At 39.9% G+C, this 17,625-nt stretch overlaps 1 protein-coding gene across 1 annotated transcript in view; it reads left to right on the top strand.

Moving 5' to 3' along the window:
- Nucleotides 1–8,031: 8,031 nt before the first annotated feature.
- The window catches only part of spats2 (spermatogenesis associated serine rich 2), a 94,394-nt gene continuing 84,800 nt past the window's right edge, over nucleotides 8,032–17,625 (top strand). The window contains exons 1-2 of the mRNA XM_052009601.1: nucleotides 8,032–8,554; nucleotides 8,745–8,924. Of these exons, the coding sequence (XP_051865561.1) occupies nucleotides 8,900–8,924 (25 nt within the window). The 5' untranslated portion in view covers nucleotides 8,032–8,554; nucleotides 8,745–8,899. The remainder of the gene's footprint in view (nucleotides 8,555–8,744; nucleotides 8,925–17,625) is intronic.

Consider the following 17,625-nt stretch of genomic DNA (forward strand, 5'->3'; position numbering starts at 1 on the left):
CAGTTCCAGAAGGCCCAGGATTATTGAACTTACATTGCACACTGAAAATCAAGAAATAAAAAAAACATAAGAAAACCAATCCCCCATAACCATACTCCTTTCACAATATTTCCCTTCTCCTGTCATGACAATATTGGCTCTTTGTTGATGTGCATGTCTACAAGATTAAAAAAGAAAATGCCAAAAATATAGCAGGCCAGTCCACATTTATGAAGAAAAAACAGTGGTTATGATATTTTGGGTGTGGATACCTTTAGGTGTATACCTTCATCAAAGTGATGTATTATTTTATAGGTTGGGACTTGGCTGAGTGTAATAACATTTTGAATTAAGTTAGCAAGGAAGACAATTGAAGCATCTGGCATAAATGAGTTCAAGAGGTAGCAATGGAACCAAAAATAGATAAAGGCGTAGGTGTAAGTTTAAAGCATTAAGCTCAAGGGGGAAATTTATCTGACAGCACATGGGGAGACATTAAGGAAGAAAAAAGGAACCCAAATTCACTTACTGCTCTTCCAGTAAGTATAAGTATTATGAAGGGAAGACCACCTTCAGTGAAGAAAGAAAAAGGAATCTCATTACCATATTGAGATTACATTATAGTGGGAAAGAAATCAAGCTGACTTGGAGATATTTACAGTAATAACAGAGTTGCAGTAATAGGAGATTTCTAAATTTGAAATATCCAAATACAGCATAAGATATAAAAAATAACTTAGCATTTAAGATTGTTTCTTTCATTAGCATGTTCCACATCCAACCATGAATGATGATGGCTCTGGGAAGCAAAGCAGCACAAATAAACAAACTGAAGTTAAATGGGCAGTTGAGTAACAGCAACAATACTAAAAACAGAGGAAGGAGTTAAAGATAAAAGATACTGAACTGTAAATTAACTAGCTTAAATGGATGAAAGGGGACCCAATCCAGCAAAAGTTTCAAAAAAAAGGCAGCTCAAAAGGTATCATATATTTAAATTTATCATGCATAAGATACAAGTTAAAAATATTCTTACAAAAAATAAAGGGGATATACCAAAAGATGTAATTCCATCAATGAACAGATACCAGATAACAAAAAGGCATTTAATAACTAAGAAAATTGATGAAGGCAGAGCGGTAGATGTGATTTGCATGGACTTTAGTGAGGCTTTTGACAAGGTCCCACATGATAGGCTGGTCCAGAAGGTTAAAGCACAAGGGATCTGAGGCATGTGGATCTAAAATTGGCTGAGTGATACGATGCAGAGGGTAGTGGTGGATGGGTGTTTTTCTGACTGGAAATCTGTAATGAGTAGAGTACCGCAGGGATTGGTGCTGGGACCTTTGTTGTTGGTAATAAATATAAATGACATGGATGAAAATGTGGGTGGTATGATTAGCAGGCTGGCAGATGACAGAAAAATTGATGGAGTCGTAGGTAGCTAAGGAGGTTGACTAAGGATACAGCAGGACATAAATCAGCAGGAAAGTTGGGCAGAGCAGTGGCAGATAGCATTTAATTCCAACAGGTGCAAAGTGATGCATTTTGGGAAGTCAAATACTGTAGGACATATACAGTAAATGGTAGGGCGCTAAGGAATGTTGATGAACATAGGGACTTTGGGGTTTAAGTCCATAATTCCCTAGGTGGATCGGGTAATGAAAAAGGCATTTGGTATGGTTGCTTTCATTGGCCGAGGCAATGAGTATGAGAGTCGGGACGTCATGTTGCAGTTACACAAAACATTGGTTAGACTGTAAAGTATTGTGTACAGTTCTGGTCAACACACTACAGGAAGGATATGGCAGCAATAGAGAGAGTGCAGAAAAGATTCACCAGAATGTTGCCTGGAATGGAGGGCTGTTGTTATGAGTAGACTGGGTTCATACTGGAACATAGGAAGACAAGGGGTGACCTTATAGAGGCTTATAAAATTATGACGGGCATAGATAGGATGGATAGTTAGAATCTTTGTCCTTGGGAAGGGGAGTCTAGAACTAGAGAGCACAGGTTTAAGGTGAGCGAGGAGAAAATTAAAGGCGATCTGAAGGATAAATTTTTCCAGAAGAGGGTGATGGTTATCTGGAATGAGCTGCCACTTTCCACCTACAGGAAGGTGGTGGAGGCAAATACAATTACAATATTTAAAAGGCGTTTGGACAGGTACTTGGATAGGAAAGGCATAGAGGAATACAGGCCTAATACAGGAAAATAGGATTTGTGTAGATAGGCATCACGGTCAGCATTGACATGGTAGGCCGAAAGGGCCTGTTTCTATGCTGTACGCTTCTATGATTCTAAGTATAACACAGAATAAAACTGTGAAGACTGTAAAAAGTACAGAGGGGAAGAAAGGGAGAAAGTAGGAAAGCATATTAAAGAAAACTAGAAGTCATCATAAAGGGGAATAGCTTTTCCTCAAGCTTCTTTCGGACCTCATTATAACAGTGCAAGAGGCCACAGACAGCTCAGACTGGGAGTAGGATGGTGAATTAACATGGTAGGCAATAAGGAGCTCAGGGTCGGCCTCTGTGAACTGAATGCAGGTGCTCTGAAAAGAGGTTGACCAATCTGTGTGTGGTTTCTCCAACGTAGGGGAGATGACATTCTGATCATCAAATATTGTACACTACGTTGGGTCTAGTGTGTTGAAAGACTGTTTGAGTCCCTGGATGATGGGAAGTGTTGCCTGTTGTATGCTCCACAATCTAGATATAACAAGGGCACAGCTGTTGCTTGCTGCACAGAAAATGGGATAACAGAAGCTGAAACAAGAGGAGAAAGAGGGAAAAAGGATGAAGATAGGTGGCAACAAAGTAAGAACCCCTCTGGACATGCAGTCAAAGCATACCTCATAGCTCAGAGATTCAATTGAAAATCCAAGACATCTCAACAATGAGTTGGAGTACAGGAAGGAGATAGAGAGCTTAGTAACATGGTGTCATGACAACAACCTTTCCCACAATGTCAGCAAAACAAAAGAGCTGGTCATTGACTTTAGGAAGGTGGGGGGGAGTGTGGGCATGCACCTGTCTACATCAATGGTGCTGAGGTCAAGAGGGTTGAGAGCTTCAAGTTCCTAGGACTGAACATCACCAATAGCTTGTCCTGATCCAACCACATAGACGCTCAGGCAAGAAAGCTCACCAGCGCCTTTGCTTCCTCAGAAGGCTAAAGAAGTTTGGCATGTCCCCGTTACCCTCACCAACTTTTATCGATGCACCATAGAAAGCATCCTATCTGGATGCATCACGGCTTGGTATGGCAACTGCTCTGTCCATGACTGCAAGAAACTGCAGAGAGTTGTGGACACATATCAGCACATCACAGAAACCAGCCTCCCCTCCATGGACTCTGTCTATACTTCTTGCTGCCTTAGTAAGGCAGCCAGCATAATCGAAGACCCCACTCATCCTGGACATTCTCTCTTCTCCCCTCTCCCATTGGGCAGAAGGTACAAAAGCCTGAAAGCACGTACCACCAGGCTCAAGGACAGCTTCTATCCCACTGTTATAAGACTATTGAACGGTTCCCTGGTATGATATGATGAACTCTTGACCTCACAATCTGCCTCATTATGACCTTTCACCTTATTGTCTACCTGCACTGCACTTTCTCAGTAACTGTTACACTTTATTCTGTATTCTGTTATTGTTTTCCCTTGTACTACCTCAATGCACTGTGTAATGAATTGATCTGTATGAACAGTACGCAAGACAAGTTTTTCACTGTACCTTGGTACAAGTGACAATAATAAACCAATTCCAATTCCAACACCCAGGCAGTCAGATATTTTTCCACTCCATGTCACAAAAGCACAGTCAGGCATGGTTCCTCTACATCATGTGGAAATCACATCAGGTCCTCTTGAGACCTTATGGCATCATCAACGCCCATTCTTCAATAAACAAATATCTTGAAGATTATTTGTGAACGGAGAAATAAGATTGAACAAGCACTGAAAGAACAGCTCTGCAGAGCATCTCAAAGATTAGCAATATAGTGGTGATAGCATCACCTTCTTAATTCACCAACAAGTTGTTCTAATCCTGAGGTTTAAGTCTGGGACGCATAAGTCTTGGTAAACTTCAAGCATGCTATGGAAAACTATCTACTTGCTCCATGAATGCAACCCTGACCTGACCCTACCTGCCTCCATGAGTCCACTTCCAAACAGCGGGACTCAACCTTCTCCTGTAAGAGAGAAGGAAGGGAGTTAGTGATTATGTTCAATGTGTCTGATTAAAATCACTGTATTGCTTAAACAACCTTAGCTGCATGTGAGGTATGAGATATATCTAAATGATGGAACAATGTTAAGTGTGTGTGCAATAATGCTTGTGTTGACAGATGGACTTGGCGGCTGTCTCCACTCGTCTTGACCAAATGAGCGAGGCCATTGAACTTCTTTCAACATTATGACCTGTTCTGTAAAGCCTCTCTTGATCTCTCTTGCCGTCCCCTTTCATTGCCACTTCATCTTGACCAAGGGAAGCACCTGGAGCCCAGGTATATATGACCTTTATAGATGTGGCTTTCATTTACAAGGATGTCAAGGTCAGTACTTGTGCGTCTTGAGAGCCACTCCTACTCCAGTGCCTGGTCCTGAGCAGCCATATCTCAACTCTATGGTGGGGCTGTTGTGCAGTGACTTCTAGCAATATTGTAAATTAGTGGTTAGCTCCTCTTTGGATCTGGAGCCCTGATATCAGCTTGTACTGGTTGATTTCCACCGGTTTACAACAACTTGGATTTTTGTAATATCTTTAAGGTCATAGAATGCTCCCAGAGTGCTTCAAAGAAGCGCAATCAACCAAAATCTGCAAAGGCCAAAGGAGATATTAAGATATGTGACTGAAAACTTGGTCAGTGCTAGGTTTCAAGGACCACTTAAAGGAAAAGATGTAGGAAGGAAATTTCAGGGCTTAACATCAAGATAGCTGACAGCACAGCTACCAGATGCTCAAGAAGCCAAATTTAAAGAAGCATGGTAATCTCAGGGGAACTGAGACAGACAAGTGTAATGCAGTCAAGAATTCCGAACACAAGGATGAGAGTTTTATACTTATGGTACTGGTGGACCAGGAGCCAATTTAAATCAGTGAGGTCAGGGGAAAGCTTGGGACATCTGCAGCCGAGTTATGAATGACCTCAGGTTTACAGAATGGAAGAGGGAAGCAGTCATGATTGCACTGGAATAGGTGAATGTTGAAACAGAGTCAGATCATTCATGATCTATAACTCAATTCACTTTCAAATCACATACACTGACTTAACCAAACTAAAATTTATGTTGCTCTATCTTGAAAGTAATTGGCAATTGGTTTATTATTGTCACATGATACAGTGAAAAGCTTTTGTTTGCATGTCATCCAGCTTTATGGATGAAGGGAGTTCCAGATTTCTTCAACTTTATGTGGAGAAGGGATTCCTCATTTCATTCCTGAATGGGCTAGTTTTAATTAGTATTTAAGGTCATACCCTCTTGCTCTGGATAATCCCACCAAAGGATATAGTTTCTTTTTATCTACACAATTGAATTTTACACCTTGGATTACCCCTTAATCTGTGCTCAAAGGTAAATGAGTCAATATAATGCAAACTGCCTTAATAATTTAACCTTTTGTATTCAGGTGATTCTGTGCTGCACCCACTCCAAGGCCAAATACATCCCTCTTGAAGTGCAATCCCCAGAACTGAATGCTGTAATCTAGACAAGGTCTAATCATGGCTCTGCACAATTGAAGCAGAATTTCCACCCCCTCTGGAGGTGACAAAAGCATAATTAGCACAAAATGGGCTACGGCTAAAGCAGAGATGGAAGCTCGCAGTCTTTGTGAGAAGAAGCATTTAGGGTCAAAAGCTAGCCCTGTATTAAATAAGATGTGCATAATTCAAAGTTCAGCCTCAAAGAAAAGAGAAATGGAATTGAGGGCTTGGGAACACTTGGGAATTCTGGCAGAGACAATGGCTTCAATTTTTCTAATATTGAAGGGAATTTCAGTTCATCCAAGAATGGATGTGAGACAAGAAGAATGACAACACAGAGGCTTGAGCAAAGGTGTGGTGGGGGCTTTGGGAACATAGCTGAGAGAAGTGATGTTGGTAAAGCATTATTTGCATATACATGGAAACTAATGTAATTTTTCTGTTAATGCATAAAGGAATCTAAAAACAGGAAATAGACCAGATTTGGGCAACTCCAGAGGTAACTGGAAGAGAAACCATTGCAGAAAATGGTCACAACTCTGACAATGATTGTATAAATAAGAATTGATCCAGGCAAAGGCGATCCCACTCAGCTGGAGCTACAGACATTGGGATTTTCATGATATGGTTAACCATGTCAAAGATCAAGAGGATAATGCAGGGATGATAACTTTTATCAAAGAGATTCCAACATGTTTTGTGTCAGTGCAAACTTGCTTGGGCTTCATGCCCAAGCTAAACTTAAAGAGTACAGAATACTCAAACTGATTCCAAAGCAAAGGGGAATGACAGGACACCCCCTGAAGAGTCTTGCTCTGCTGTCAGCTTGAGATTCAGGTAGTACTTCCAAACCACAACAGTAAAATCTACAGGTATGGCATGAATGCTACCTAAAATCACATCGGAAGGAATTCGGCACCAATACATTTGATGCTAATACATGAATCATTTATAAGAGCAAGGCCAACCGTAAGTTTTCTATTTTGGTGCAGATGGGGAAGACTGTCAAAGGAATCTAACCCCAAAAAATCAGTGAACCCATTTTAGGGGACTCTCAAATTTCTAGCTAATTGGTCAAATGGCCTGAGAAAATGGTCAATTTGGGCTTGCGGCATAGAGAGAGCATGTTAGAACTGTAGAAAACATTAGTTAGGCCACAGCTAGGGTATTGTCTACAGTTTTGGTCACTACACTTTAGGAAGGATGTGACAGTACTATAGAGGGCGCAGAGGAGATTTATCAGGGAGTTGCCAAGGCTAGAGTATTATAGTTGTGATGAAAGAGTGTCCAGGCTGAGGTTGTTTTCCTCTGAACAAAGGAGACTTGAGGGGAGATTTAATTGAGATGCATATAATGGAGAGGCCTTGACAGGTCAAGAGGTCAACGGCTAAGGGGTACAGATCTAAGACAATCAATAGGATTAGAGGGAAGCTACAAGAAATATGTATCTGGAATTTACTGCTTGAGAGGACGGTGGAGGTTGAAACTCTCGCCACACTTAAAGCGTACCTGAATGAGCTGAGAAATGGGATTAGAAATGCAAAGGGCAAAAATGTCCCGTCCCCCCCCCCCCCCCCCGATGCTGGGAATCTAAAAGTAAAAACATAAAGTCCTGAAAATAACAAGAAAAACAAATTCTCTCCCCACAGGTGCTGCCCATTTCCAGTACCTTTCATATTTATTTTAGTCTGAACAGATTTTGCAGCCAACGTGGACAAAATGGGATTAAGATCCTCCTTCTACATCCTAAATTTTTCCCACTTGGTACCTTGGGAGAAGTCAGCTCAGTGACAGTGCAGTGCGGCTTGGTCCCAGCAGGTGGTGCTGCTCTTCCTCACAACGGCCACGCACACTGGCTGAAGGCAACGTGGGCAGCTTAAACCATCGGTGCACGTTTATCATAAATAGGTTTGATTTTCTGTTTATCCTAAGAGGCTAAAAAAAACTCATCCCCGAGTAGATCCGGTCCTTGGAATGAGTTGGTGTTCGACCACGGAAATGTTCCAGAACAATTCATAGAATTTAACATTCTCGAACTTTCCAGATCCTTGGAGCAACTTATGAAGCTGCTTGCTTCCTATCTATCTTTCTTTTAATTGTTTTAAATACTATCTATTTACTTACTTGCGTTTTATAGAAAAAAATATCAAGGAGTGATTAGATGAGGCTTCACCCGACTAAATTCAAATCGGTTTGGTGCTTTTTTTTGGCACTGGAAGTCGTCCCCCCGATCACGGTAACGACACCCAGTCCCTCGCTCGCTCGCCTCCCTCCCTACACTTCGGAATCACTCGGGCATCTTCGTCGGCGGGTCGTCTCGTCAACCGGAAGTGATGTATTGGGAGTGAGCGGTGTAGCCGAGTTGCTGAGAGTTTTCTCCCTTCTTGTTGCGAGTCCCATGCTGAGTAGTGCTTCTGGTATTGATGGTGTCGGTTGTCCAGAGGGAGGTTCATGTCTTTAGAATCTAAATTAAATGAATGATTTAATGTATCTTTTTTAGTTCCAACAATTAGCAAATCACCAGTTGGGTGGGTGAGTTTTTCAAGAGAATTCGGTTTAGATTCCCTGAGACTGCAAGACTAGTTCTGCTGAGATTAGGCTGACCACCTGGCTGTTTTAATTAAGTAGAGAAGAACCGACAGAAATAGAGGATAAAGGTTCTCTTCTAAACTAGCCGATCTGGAAAATGAAAGAAAGCAACTGAAGACGAAGAAGGGAAGCTGGCGACTGACTGGGAGCTTCATTCGTTGGGAGGCAGGGGATTTGTAAGACAAAAAGACGCAAAGTGCTGACTGACCACTGGGCCCTCTGCAGAATCGCCCCCAAGAAGAAAGGCTGTGTTTGTGACACACAAGCCCCACTGGTAATTAGATTCAGTTATCCCTATTTTTTCTCTCTTGTAAAAGACTGTTGCGTGGCTATTTGGTTCCTTTAAATTTTGTAATCTGATCGCAAGAGAACCAAAAACGGGAGTGTTCGTTAATCCAGTAAGATTTCCTAACAGCCTGTAATAGGACGCAAATGATCTGATTGATTATTGTCGATCTATATAGGGTTTCCAAGACGTCCCAGAAACGCTGCTGAGAGGAAGAGACTTATTAACGGAAGCTGCATCTTCTGCTTGGAAGACTTGAAAGGGTGATTACTGAGCTCTCGCTTAGTTAGTCGAACTCGTTGGCTACACACTTTAAAGAAACAGAAAACGGCGATGGCTAAAAAGCAAAATCAGAAAGGTGAGTTTAAAGGAATAAAAGACGTGCGTTTCTCGAATACTAATTTATCTCCTTTTTTAGCTTTTCTTTCCAAATTACAATCATCTTCAGAAGTTTACCTGTTCATTTTGTATTAAATCCACTTTCGAAAAACGCAATCTGTTTAATTTCACATTGATTTAATATTACGAAAAGAGTTCCTTTCCAGAAATGAGCTTAGGTTATCTCAGAAGTCCAGCTCTTTGAATCCAAGGTGTCGTTACTCCATTCAGTGTAGTATTAGTGAATTTTGACAAACTGTGCAGTTCCTCAAGCTCGGAAGAGAAAGAGTCTGGTTGGTGTATGTTACACAGCAGAAAATTTATTGAGGCTACAATTTGTAGGCCAATTAGACATGTTACCTATATTCTAATTATCCAGAAATAGACTACAATAATATGAGGAGAGTTTTCTGCTGTACGTTCAAGATTGTTTTTTGAGTCAACATATTGGTTCACTAACCAAGGAAGTTCTAGTTGCCATGTTAATTACAAATATTCACTGTAGAAATGGAAAATTAAAAATAGAAATCATGGACAAAGGTTTATGACTAGATAGTGGAAAATTATAGTTTGTAAGAGACCTTATGCTGGGGTAAAAATGGCAAATAAGTCAACAAACTTTGCAAGATTAATGAACATTCCTGTCATTCTCTTGCGATCAGACTGCAAACATTTACAAAGGAAGCAAATATCAAGCATCAGTCTTTGAGGCAGGAGATTGAGTATATTTCACAAAGAGGGAAAACTGTACTGACACATGAGGCTAAATGGTTGAAAAGGAAGATTAGATCAAGACTTTAATGGCTTTTACATTTCATGCCAGCACAGGTGATACTGGTCCAGAATACGTACCTAAGAAAACTGCAGATTTTTTTTGACACTCTTGTTTTTCTTTCCTCCTCCAATTCTCTTCTGGAGGGAAGATTATGTTATCCTGTCATTTCATCCCCTTCCACTCTGTTTGGCACCCAGATAAGTAATTAACATTTTTTGTCAAAAAGAGCAGATTTATTTTGCTTAGTTGGCGATGGCTCAAAGGTTATACTGCTGTAACAAGAGGGGATGAACTACTGAAGAGCTGGAAAATGAGTAGTGAAGGAAGTATTTTTTTAACAATTTTGCTGGCATAATGGATACATCTTTCGTTACTGTGCATGCACTGTTTCTGTTGATCACTTGCTGGTTAGTGTTAAATATGGCTATTAGTTTACAGTCCAAGTTACATTTGATGTATTATTTGTTTTTCAAAGTCAGCAATTGTATACAATGTGGCATATTCCAATAGGTAAGAGTAAAGTAGCAGGTGTTCTCTATTTAACATCTGTAGTGTGGTATGTTTACATAGATAATCAGGAGACTTTTTAAACAAAGTACCCCTCTGGTTTGTAAGGAACATGTTATCCACTTAGAGCAAGTATTCATTGATGCTCAACCTAAAGAGAATTTCTTTGCAGTCCTCACACATGGCACAAATAATTCTGTGATTGCAACGTGCTGTAATTGCATGAACTACTTTTTGAATGTAATTACATCTAGCTTTCCTGTCAAAGTTAGCATAGTTCATGTGCTTGCTTTACCACTTAAATTTTAATGAGGTAAAAACTCATCTCATTCTTGTTCCTAACTGTGGTTTCCTGGTTTGTAATGCTCCCATTTGTCAGTGCACACTGCTGAACAGGAGATGGAGCTTACAAACGCCAAGTTCTCGTTTTTTTTTCAAACAAAAACTAAAAATACTGGAAATACTCAAGAGTAGACAACATATGTGGAGAAAGAAACTGTTACTGTTTTGGGTCAATGACCTTTTGTCAGAACCCAGAATATTAGATGTCATGCTGTGTTCTCTGGCCAGTCCCCTCTGTGATCCTTTCTTTTTAAAAAAAAGGTACTCTGATATGTTACATGCCCTCAGCTTTAAATTGTGATTTTTCACTAGACTCTGGTAGATGGCCTAAGCTGCATTTTTAGAATTGAAGTCTGCAGATTTCTTGCATCAACTGGTGTATTCCAGTTTGCTGCCTGATTGAACTACTTTATTCATCTGATCCAGTGAAGCTCATAGACCTGAGCTGTAGCCTCATTCAGCCTTAAAGCAGCAAAGACAACTAACAATGTTTTGTTAGATATTTCAAATACAAAGAACTATTTGTTTACATAGTTTGTGATTTTTGTTCCCCCACCGCCCCCACCTCGGTGAATCGGCATGCACTAAACTCGAACATACAATATCAAGTCACAAGATCACAAGACAAAGGAGCAGAAGTAGGCCATTCGGCCCATTGAGTCTGTTCCATGAGCTAAACTAAAACTATTCCTATCTAGCCCCAATTTCCGGCCTTATCCCCATATCCCTTGATACCTTGACTAATTAGATACCTATCAATCTCCTCTTTGAACGCCCCCAATGATCAGGCCTCCACAGCTGTACGTGGCAAAGAATTCCATAAATTCACTACCCTCTGGCGAAATAAATTTCTCCTCATTTCTGTTTTAAATGGGTGCCCTCTAATTCTAAGACTGTGCCCTCTAGTCCTGGACTCGCCCACCAAGGGAAACAGCTTAGCCACATCTGCTCTGTCCAGTCCTTTCAACGTTCGAAATGTCTCAGGTTCCCTCTCATTCTTCTGTACTCCAGTGAGTATAGTCCAAGAGCCGACAAACGCTCGTCGTGTGTGCCACTGTTCATATTCAAAAATGAATATACTGAACATAGTGTTTTGCTCATCCACTGCGGATGAATATATTTTCTCAGCTCCTAACACATTTGCATCATTACGTCCGTCCGTGGATGTAACAAGCAGTTACGTATGTAAACTCTGTTATTTAGTTTGGATTTCTTGCTGGTTACCTTCTGAGTTCATGGTTCACTTTGTTTGCAGTTTTTGTGCACACATGGATTTTTGATATTTTGGAATGTGACAGATACTCCACTTCATTTTTAATGCACTATATTAGAATAATTATAACCATCAGATCTATCAGCTATTCCACTATGTTTAAGAAATTTGCAGAATGATTCTTGTACCATCTGATTCAACTGAGGTAACCTCATTAATATTTGCGTATCCCTACTTTTACTTCATATTTGTATGCCAAGTGTTTTGTAATTAAATATCAGAGCAAATCTACAATAAGCTATCCACTGAACAAAGTAAGAAATTCATTCCACTTGTAGAGTCTGGTAGCTTGGTAGCCACCAGTTTTCTTGACAGTAACGTTGTCACTGTATGATGCATAATTTATGAGCATCCTTAAAAAAAAAGCAGGTTAATAATTTTTTAAGGAATAAATTGTACACATTTCATGTTTCTAGAACTCCATAATCATCTTCTAATCTCAAATCTGCACTGTTATGCTTTGCTTGGAGAATATTGGCATCTATCTTTAAATGTGCAAGCCTGAAGACTGTAAAACATATGGTTATTTGTTATTTTGACCACCCCTAATATACTCTGCATTAATATAGATCATAAATTAAGATTACTGTTTGAAAATAGTTAGTGAAGCTGAAGAAGTTTTTGTGCTAATGTTCTTAAAGTATATACACTTGCAAAATATTGTGGCAGCAAGGTGATTTGAATATTAGTCTAGATCCTGCTGATGAAAGTCCGGTATCTTAAGGTATTTTCGAAGCACCTGTCAACTTTCGCGTATTGTTTAGCCTCAGATTGTAAAATTCTTTGATTAAATTTTTGTTTGCCCTTCAGTTGTAGAAAATGGCTTTCAATTGATTTTGTGGGTTTCACTTATGTTCTGTTGATCGTGCCTGGAAATTAGACCTTAGAGCATTGGAATTTAGAAATCTTGCCAACAGTGTATTCAAAATCAGCTTATCAGTGTACAGGTTGATGTCAGAAGCAGTCAATAGTTTGCTTGCTGGCTATTGGTAAATCATTAATCAACTTTATTTTTAAGCTGCTGAATTTTACTTATCCGTTAGAATTTTGCTGTATAACAATAACAGCGGCTTATTAAAAAGTGAAAATTGCTCAAGACGTGGTCAAGCCTCTGGGATTTTTTTTTTTGTTTAATTCACTTGTACGATGTGAGCATTTTCTCTTGTATCCCTAGTTGTCTTTCAGAAGATGATGGTGAGCCACTGCCTTGAACTGCAAGAAAGGGAATTAAACTTTTTTTATGCAGACAGTTGTTATGATCTGGAGTATTACCTGAAGTTTGTGGAAGTGCATTCAGTAATAATTTTCAAAATGAAATTGGATATATATTTAAAGGAGAATTTGCAGTGCTATTTGATGAGAGTGGGATTGATTGAATTAACTCTGTTAAAGAGTTGGTCTCAGGCACAATGGACCAAATAGTTTCCTGTGCTGCACTGATGTGTCAGCCCAGATATGTTCTCGAGTCTCTAGAGCTGGGTTTGAGTTAGATTTTCTAAATTAGGCAAGAGTACTTCCATTGAGCTAAAACTATTTACAGATTCCATCAGAGGAATTTGATCAGGTGTTCAAATGACTAAATATGATCCAGTAGTTACAATGAGTTTTCAGTTAACTTTGAAGTTGCATTACCTCAGTGGGTCTTCCACCTTCCTCCCAGATACTTTGCGTTCTAAAATTTGATGAAAAAAGCCACTTGGGCGCAGTAAAATATAAATGAGCAACATAATGTTATTCAATGTAGCCTACTCTGGAGTTAATCTTCCTTTCCTTCATTCATGGTCACTTCAGATGTGTGAGCTTACATACTTCTGGTCGTCCAATTGTTTCGTCAAGGTCTTCCTAACTTCAGGGCACTGATAGAGACTGGATAAGATGCTGACCCATCTCCTGTTCTCAGTAGTGTTACATACCAGCAACAATAGAAACACAACGAGCCATGTATAAATGTTAGAATTATTTATTAATAACTACTTGTAATAATAAGAGAAACACAAAACATTAGATATTAAGCATTGACCCCAAAATAAACTCAAAGTGTGTGTGTGTGTGGCAAGTTCCCAAACCCCCAAGTCTAGGAACAGTTCTCGGAGTTCAGTTCAGCAAGTCATGAAGCAGTACAATGAGCAAGGCTTCTGAAAACCACAGTAGAATGTAGAGAGAATATAGAAAGAGCAGTTTACGGACTCCACAAGTTCCACAATGGAACCCATGTGACACCTCAATCGCCGAAGAACTCTGTTGCTTTTAGTCAGAGATCTCTGCCACTTCGAGGGCACTCGAGACGTGGCCGCCCACAGATATACCTGCTTTCCAGTACAGGGTAACGACAAAGTGGGCTCCACAGACTGCTCCACAAATATCCATACGTGGATTTGTATAGTGACACTCACAATGATTGTCTGTCACTTGTAGACACAGAGACACTGGCAAGGAGTCACTGTTCCCTCTCTCTCACGCTCCCTCTCTCTCGCGCTCTCTCCGTTTGTCTATCTGTGCAATTGCCAGTACGCTCCAGTTATAGTCATTTGTTTTCCACACGCAGTAGTCAGATAAAGCCACAGACACTACTGACCAGGTGCCTTAAAGGGACACTCACCACGTAGCAACCTGGCTCGTAACAGTAGTGAAGATGTAGCTTGTAAGTAGGTAGCGGTCTCCCTAACTGCCAAATGCACTGGTTTTGTTTTAAAGGAAAATCAAATACTTGAATTTTCACACCACTTTTTACAATCTTCTCGTCTTCCAAAATCACTTCAGAACCAATCAAGTACTTTTGGAAATGTTAATACTTGTAAGGGACACTGGCTAATTTTCAGCAAGGATTAATTAAGTCATGTATTAAACTGTGCATTTTGAGATTATAGTCCATACTTCAAAGTGTGGGTGTTTTCCTTTGCAAATTAGAATAATCTTAAGCGCAAAGGGTAAATAACTGGGATGGTCTCTTGGCTATTGCTAAATAATCCTTGGCCTTGAGTAGAATCAGTTGTAAATAGTGGTTTTGTAGACGGGCAGCATTTTGCATAAATGTATTTTCATGGGTGTTTCATGTTGACGTTGGATGATTCCTTCCTTTTGGGCAGTTCTGTGCAATTGAGGATAATTTGCTTCTACTCTGGTTTTGTGTGTTCTGAGATGTCTGATGCCAATGTGGGAATTGCAGACTCCTGCACAGATTGGGCAGGGGCAGCTGACGGGGTGGGTACACAGTTTGAGGTGATGCGCTCCTTCCATTGCTTACACGGGCTTCTGTGTGCTCCCAATGTATGGATTCAAGATTCTCAATTCCATCTTGAATGCACCTTATTGACTTTGAGCAATCATGAGCCAGGAGTTCCCAAGAGTGGGTAAGAATGTTGCATTTCTTCAAGGAGACCTTGAGCATATCCTCGATTCTCTGAAAGTAGCCAAGTAGTGGTTTCTGGGTGTTAATGCTGGTTTCTTCATTAGCATTCCATGGGTCTATTTTATATTGAATATCTCAAAGTTTGAGAATATACCTTAACTTCCTTGACCACTAATGGCGTTCATTAAAGGAAAAACCCATAAAACCGAATTGTCTCGACAGTTCAAGTGTTCTGTCATTCTGATCGTATGGGTAGGAAGTGCTTACAACAATCAAATGTTGCAGATACTCCCAGGAAAGGAGACATCACAGAGCATAAAAGTTGCTGACATTTTGGATTTTCTTCAGTTAAAAATCAAAGTGAAATGTGAATTAGCTCCTTTGTTTTTGGATCTTGTGTGTATTTATTACTGAACTGCAATATTAAGTGTAAAATATTTCTGCTAAGTGGAACAGTTGTCCTACTGCATATCCATCTTAATCATCAGGGACATTGCCTTCTATTCATGTGTGATCTAGTGCAACCATTAGAGCAAATTCAATGTTTAATAAGTTTATATGCAACAATTAGATTTATAGTAATCCATGGAACAAATGCAAGAGTTGCACTGAATTATTGCATTGGTAATTTTTGCTTTTTCTGTGGAAAAACTACTTGGTTTTCTCTTTATGCTTAATATAAAATTCCTGAAGTCACACTCCCAGTGTGGGGGGAAAAATGGATCTAGATTCCCATCACTGCCCAGCTTCTTGAGAGGAGATTTGGCCCTTGGCAAAAGTTTGGTGAGTTCTGGTAACTGTCATAGAAAATGGTTCTCTCCAGCCTGGTACCCTGATGTAAGAAAGTACCACAAAGGATCTTGGGCCTTAATTTTATCATGGAACAAGAAAATTGCTCTGATTATCTGTGTCTGATGTCATTTACATTGTGTGGGGGACTGGCATAGTTTGTTTTTTTGGCAGCTAGAGCTAGTACTATCTACCATTTTTGCCTTGGAACCGATTTGATGTAAGCATTTGACAGTAGTTCCAATGACAGTCGCAAATAGGATAACTCGAGTTTTGGCAATTGCAGCATGTTTATTTCCTCTGTTTGCAGTTGCTGCTAACTTGTTAAAAGTTCTGTCCAGCTTAGCACAAAAGAATACAGACAAAACTGACAATTGGCAGCATGCAAATGGAACTATTTAAATTAAATTCAACCTGTAAAATGAGCATATTTAAAACAAAGTGCTGGAATGTAATCCAGTGGATAATATTTATCCAGTGACTGGAGCTCCATTAGCTCATTAATTGTTCAATTGCATTAGATTAATGTTCATTGTGTAATGGAGTTTATTAACTTAAGTAGCTATTTGTAAAATTGACTAATATTACGCTTGTACATTCCTATGAAAAGTGGGAAAGACATTTATCTTTTTATCCCCTAAAGTAGATGATTTCTGTCTGTAATTGCCTGCTAATTAGAAGTGATGAAACCAGTGCATTGTTTTCTGTACTTCAAGTGCAAAGCGTTGTGGTTATCAAAGTCTCTGAAAGATATTTTAAACAAGGTGCTTTCCCTTCCCTCCTCCTCTTATCTTTATTGCAATTGTGAATTATTTGAGCCGTCATAATTTTGAATTTGCCTAATATGAAAGAAATGCCACAAGATCTTGTGACACTCAATCCAGTTGCTCCACAATTCAAACCTTGTAACAATGTATATTGCTGATGAATGGCCCCCTCTGGCTGAGATAAACATTGTATTCTCATTGAACACAATTGCCTCCCTTTTCTCAAAGTACCTCTTTATTTCCTTACTCTGAGGGGAGTGTGTGTGTAGGAGAGAGAGAGAGGGAGGGAAAACCAGCCTCCCCTCCGTGGACTCTTGTCTACACTTCACACTGCCTCGGCAAAGCAGCCAACATAATCAAAGACCCCACCCACCCAGGACATTCTCTCTGCTCCCCCCTCCTGTTGGGCAGAAGATACAAAAGCCTGAAAGCACGTACCACCAGGCTCAAGGACAGCTCTTATCCTGCCGTTATAAGACCATTCAACAGTCCCCTAGTATGGTAAAATAGACTCTTGACCTCACACTCTACCTCGTTATGGCCTTCCACCTTATTGTCTGCCTGCACTGCACTTTCTCTGTAGCTGTGACACTTTATTCTGCATTCTGTATTGTTTTCCCTTGTACTACCTCCATGTACTGATGTAATGAAATGATCTGTATGGATGGCATGCAAAACAAAGTTTTTCACTGTACCTCAGTACATGTGACAATAATAAACCAATTTACCAATTTAAATGTAAGATGCATAAGTCCCATTGTATTTCCTAATAGAACAAGCATAATAGTGGATTAAAAATAATAAATCTAATGGGTATCAACCTTGCATCAGTGATAGTGCTACTGCCTCTGAACCAGAAGATTGGTTGAAGTCCTCCAA

The sequence above is a fragment of the Pristis pectinata genome, chromosome X (genome assembly GCF_009764475.1).
Source record: "Pristis pectinata isolate sPriPec2 chromosome X, sPriPec2.1.pri, whole genome shotgun sequence".
Lineage (NCBI taxonomy): Eukaryota > Metazoa > Chordata > Chondrichthyes > Rhinopristiformes > Pristidae > Pristis > Pristis pectinata.